Below are 5,765 nucleotides of genomic sequence, written 5' to 3' on the forward strand. Positions count from 1 at the left end.
AATAGCTAGTTTTGGGCCAAAATATCACTATTGTATTTTTTTAAAATTGCCCCAAACTTTTATATTTTATAAAAGAGCCCACAATTTATTATTTTATAACGATGTTGTTTCGTCTTCTCGGTCATCTGATAGTGTATCATGTAGTTCATTATAAAAATAATAATTTTGTATAAAATTTATTTATGTTCAGGACTATGGTTTGCGATAATATAATGAATGTTATTGATAATGGTACTGTTGGGTATTTGTGATAGTTTTTAGAACTTGTGGGTATAAGTCATGTTTCATGTTTTTTCAAACCAAACTTCATCCCAAACAGATGTCCAAACACATTTTCTTCTTCAAAATAGATGTTTCATATTTTTCCAAACCAAACTTCATCCAAGTCAGATTTTTCAGAATAAATTTGGGAATCTATGGCCAAACGCCAGCTTAATTGATGAACTTAGAAAATAAAAGAAAGTAAAATTTTAGATTTTTATATTTATGTTATAATTAATAATATGTGTATTGTGTAATATAACATATATTTCGGTACGGTATCGGTATCTCAGTATTTCATTTTAAAATACCAAATACCATACCTAATACCAATATTTTTTAAAACTTAAACCAAATATCATATCGAATACCAAAATACCAAATACCAAATACCAAAATTTTCGGTTTCGGTACGGTAATTCGGTACTCCCTCCGATTCACAATAAATGAACAATTTGTGTTGGGCACACCCATTAGGGAAATACAAAATTCTAGACAAAAATAGTTAGTGTGACTAAACTACCTTTAATTAAATGTTGCAACATAGTAAATGTGAGGAGTAAAAGACTTTTTAGGGATACGTACATAAGAATAATTTTGAAAAAATAAATTAAATTTTTTCTTGATTATATAAATGTATACTTATTTTGGACCAAAATAAAAAGAAAAATTGGTCACTTATTGTGGCACAGAGGGAGTATTTAATTATGCACGGCCCTAGTTTGATCCCTATTCCAGTCTTGTCGGGCGGTAGCACTAGCAAATAGGACGGACGACCGCCTATTGGTGGTAGGGTAGGACGGGTAGAAATCATCGTACCTTGCAATTTGCGGCCAATCAACTACTTTAGTAAAACAATACCTAAAAAATATTAGTATAGCCTCGCGTATATAGTAGATCAACAAATATTACTATCTCCGTTTCACTTTATGTGAACCTATTTTATTTTTTGTCCGTTTCAAAAAAAATGATTCCTTTCTAAATTTGGAAACAATTTTGCTTAAACTTACAATTCTATCCTTAATGAGAAGCTTTTATAACCACACAAATACTCTGGCCCCTTTTTGAATTGTTTTGGACCACAAATTTCAAAAGTCTTCATTTTTTCTTAAACTCCGTGACCAGTCAAACAGGTTCACATAAATTGAAACGGAGGGAGTATAAGTTTTAATTAATAAATAGACATATACGTAGAATGGAAGACATATCATAAGATGTAAAAATGGGATAGATCAAAGTTCGCATAACCTTTCCCTTTATTCAACGTATAGATATACCAGTTAGCAGCTCATGAATAACGTGATCTTTTAATCTTGACCCTTCATGTCATGTGATATTGAAAACTTTTTATTTTTTTCTTTGATTCTTCTCGAGTCAATTATTTTGTTATATAAAGTAGAGAAGAAAAAATTGGAATATAATGGGTGCATAGTACTCTTTGTGTAATCAAAAGAATTGAGTTAACTAAAAACCTTCCTGAAAAGTTTACTCGTATATAAACCTTGGTCCAAGTATACAACTTGTATTCCTTAATTTTGATGATTAAGTTCATAATGAAATCATGCTGCGATACATACATTATACGGAAAATGGCCAAATATACCCCTGTAAAATCAGAAAAGGTTTAAATGTACCATCTGTTATACTTTTGAGTCCATATATACCCCTGTCGTTATACTATTAGTTCAAATATACCCTTTTTCCGTTAAGTTGTCCAAAATGAACATTCAATCCTACGTGATACTGACATTTGATGAGGTGGATGTCACCTCAGCGCCCCTAACCCATTTTATCCCATTTCTTTTTTTTCCACCACTAAAATTTCCTTCCCCTCCACCACTATTGCCACCATTACCGCTACCATGAAAAATATTGTATTTCAAATTTCAATCTTTTATATATGGATTAGGGGCACTGAGGTGGCATGCCACGTGACATCCACCTCATCAAATATCAATGTCACGTAGGATTGGATGTCCACTTGGACAAACTTAATAGAAGAAGGGTATATTTGAACCAAATAGTATTACGACATGGGTATATTTGGACCCAAAGTATAACAAAGTGTATATTTAAACTTTTCTTATAGTACATGGGTATATTTGGTCCTTTGCCGTACATTATACATATACCATTGTTTCCAAGACTTCAAAACTTTGAAATTGAAGAATCTACCTGAATAGAATTAGAATGACTGTGAAAGTCAAAACTAAATCCTCTACTACAGATAAAGGGGAGAAAATGCAAATGAACCCTTCATCAGCTTAATTTAGTCCTTCTTAGCAGTTACTGATCTTGCCTTCAAGTTCAAGAAAATTGCCCTAATATAATATGCCAGGCCAAATGAGAGAAAAAGATTAGTGCTAATATTGATCAACATGAATGCAAAAGTTCCATTGCTTGAAGGTGAAACATAGCAGAGCCATCAAATAGGGGAGGACAAAATCTACTCACCAGCATGAAGCAATAAAGTTGTGGAACAGAACGCGTAACTGCAGGGGCATGTACTGGTAGTTGATCCAGCCAACAATTGGCCAAAACTACATATAATCACATCTTTAGTTTACCAATTTGCTATGACAGCCACATTTTTTCTTGTGAAAAAAGATTGACAATGAATTCATTATATCCTATACCTTCCATGCAGTTAGTTGTATAGAGGGATAGTCCTTTCGAACCTTGTTTTTGACAAGACCCCATGGCCTCCCTGTGATTGAAGAAGTTAGCCTCTTGTCAGTCACACCAACATTGTTGACAGTGTGAATTAGATTTCATGACTATTTTTCTGCTTCAGTTATGAGCTTGGTTTTATCCTTGTTATGCATAAACTACTTATTAAGGGAACAAATGGATTCTGCAACTGTTGATTTTCTTGTTTTCCTTGTATTCATCTCCGGATTTAATAGCCTGTTTTTCTTATTTCCTGGAAGATACCTCATTTTCAGATATTAACAAGCAAAGTCATAATACAACAAACAAGACTGGCTTTGCATAAAGAGATACTGATCTATTAATGATTTCCAGTTGCATATCGATAACAACGGCAGTTTAGTTCTTTCTTTTTCCAGTCACATATTTGAAATTCCATAAGTATTCATGAAAGGTGGAGTTGACCTCTGCATGTAGGGTAAGAAAACACTTGGAAAAAGAGAAATAATTCAACAAAATGTCAAAAGAAGTCACTGGGAGGGGAATATGTGTTTTTTGATGTCACAGAGAGAAGACTTTAGTCTTGCAATAGACTGGATTTCATCTTAATTAGTTTCATGTTTTGTTAGACAAAGATCTGATCTCAAAGTAGTCCTGCGCATAAGGAAGAAATTTGATCTAGAGCCTATCAACACATTCTCTATTGCATATGTTCACTACAAAGCACTAAAATGGCTGAAATTTCATCTACTTAGTGATAAAGAATAACAAGATATGACAAGGAGAAAAGGTTGACATGGCCCTGAATTTATTGTTGCCTTCTTCTTATTCAGCTTACTTTGACAAGCAAGCTTTAATCTTAGAAAAGTCATGCAGCTAGAAAAACTTCCTCTCGATCTGAAGCTATATTCCAAGAAAATCATTTGCAGTATGAACAATCGATTGGTGTGCAGTAGTGACCGTAAATAAGAGAGTGAAACTTCCCATGTTGGGAGCTAATAAATTCTCTGTTGCATTTCATGTATCCAATAAATTGTGCTGTGCTTTTGAAAAACATAATGTACTAGTTTCGGCAGACAAGATAAAGAGCAAAAATTATCCTAATTGAACTCAGGAAACATCAAAAACTTCTTGCCCTCCCCTCTCTTGTTTCATCATCGCTTAGACTTCAGGGAAGTCCATTCGCTTTCCCCTCCAACAAAATCGCTCTGTAACTTTTTCTACTACCATTCCAAATAAGTATGGTCATTTTTGCAGGCTAATTTAGTCAGAGGTTTGCATTAAGAGAAAAACTTCAAGCCCCACAGCCCCAACCAAGTGCCATTTCCTCTAAAGAATATGTTAAACTAGTACCAACTTTTTCATGCCTCTGCAGAGAAAGATCAATTATCTCCTAAAGGTAGTATTAGTCTAGTTAGCTTTTACAAAAGCCGGATAGATACAGTATTCCAGTTAGTATTGTTTTTCAGTTTCTAAAAAAATGGATATGAATCGGCCATACCTTCAACAACCAAGCCATAGTACATCATAAAAAAGAAGTTGTTCCAAGGAGATGAGGTCAACTGTTCCAACAAAACCTAAAAGGGTAAAAGATAAACTATTGATGTAATTAGTAACTTATTTATTACCATAAGCATAAGAGTAGCATTGCAAAAGATAAAAATTATAAAACAAGAATCCAATAGTTATATATCACAAAACACAGAAGCTGAGCTGCCTATCTTTAGATTCTACAAACCGAACACTCAGCTTGAAAAAAAATTGGAACTTTGAAAGAAAAATCTGACCTTTTTAGCAACTGTTGTATTACCCTTCTTTCCTTGAAAAATCACATCCATCAATTTATGCAGGAAATGCCCAAAGGGTCATGAATATGCAAATCCATAGAGCTGTATATGCAAAACAGAGAAAAAATCAATTATCAGACAAACAAAAACATTAAATTTACCACCATAAATAACCTACAAAAAACTATCAATAAATAACACAATGATCTCCCAATCAAGATTAGGGGGCCTTAAATCATAGTAATAGAAATAAACAAATACCATTAGAAGAAGTATTCTTTTGACTTGAAGCCTTTTGACCCCAGAAATCTTCTGAGCAATTACATCACTGCTCCCAACTAAAACTCCAGCAGTGATTGCCTAAGGTGAAAATAAAAATACAAATTTAATTGAGAATCTAAATTGAGCATCAAGAGAAAAACAAAAAAAGGAAAGGTAAGATCAGACATATTTATGTGAAATTATACAAGAATAAAAAATAAAAAATAGGACCTTGGTTCTAAGAGGATGGAGTTGCAGTTGAGTTAGATATTTTTTCCAAGTTTCTTTAACGATTTCAGACATGATTCTGAACTTCAAAGAAACCAAAAGATGAATCAACAAATCCCGTTGAATGAAATTTAGCCTCTTATTTTTTTCTTAAATCACAGCTCGACAATCTTCCTTCTCTATATAGTTAGTTGGTATACATATGTGAGTCATTCTTTATTTATGATTTTCGTTTTGCACATTTCGTGGAAGTCTCCGTTCATTTACTTGAACATCTCAGACCCATTCTTCTCATCTTCTGAGTCTTTCTCTAAATAATAAAATAAACGAGATGATGGAGGGAATTTTCATTTTGCACTGTACATCTTACTTTCCGTCTTTTTTCTTATGTTATCCTTTTTCTATTTTATGCCTTAAATGCAAAGTTTTGTTAAACTATCATATCACCTTAACTTGGAAAATAGAGCCACTAAGTTGCTACATATATTAAATCATGTAAAATTTCTTTATATTGTCGATGGATATGAAATAAATCTCAGTTTTATTTTGTGTTTAATTTCTTACCATCTTCCATGTGAT

General features: G+C 32.9%; 1 protein-coding gene across 1 annotated transcript; it reads right to left on the reverse strand.

Moving 5' to 3' along the window:
* Positions 1–2,316: 2,316 nt before the first annotated feature.
* Positions 2,317–5,470, reverse strand: LOC107760328 (peroxisomal membrane protein PMP22-like). The gene is made up of 7 exons (XM_075244800.1): positions 5,190–5,470; positions 4,959–5,057; positions 4,698–4,799; positions 4,412–4,487; positions 2,898–2,968; positions 2,716–2,801; positions 2,317–2,582 (listed from the first exon to the last, which is right to left on the reverse strand). The coding sequence occupies exons 3-7, from the start codon at positions 4,746–4,748 to the stop codon at positions 2,531–2,533; spliced, it is 336 nt and encodes a 111-aa protein (XP_075100901.1). The 5' UTR covers positions 4,749–4,799; positions 4,959–5,057; positions 5,190–5,470; the 3' UTR covers positions 2,317–2,530.
* Positions 5,471–5,765: the final 295 nt, after the last annotated feature.

Source organism: Nicotiana tabacum, chromosome 22 (genome assembly GCF_000715075.1).
Source record: "Nicotiana tabacum cultivar K326 chromosome 22, ASM71507v2, whole genome shotgun sequence".
In the NCBI taxonomy this organism is placed as follows: Eukaryota; Viridiplantae; Streptophyta; class Magnoliopsida; order Solanales; family Solanaceae; genus Nicotiana; species Nicotiana tabacum.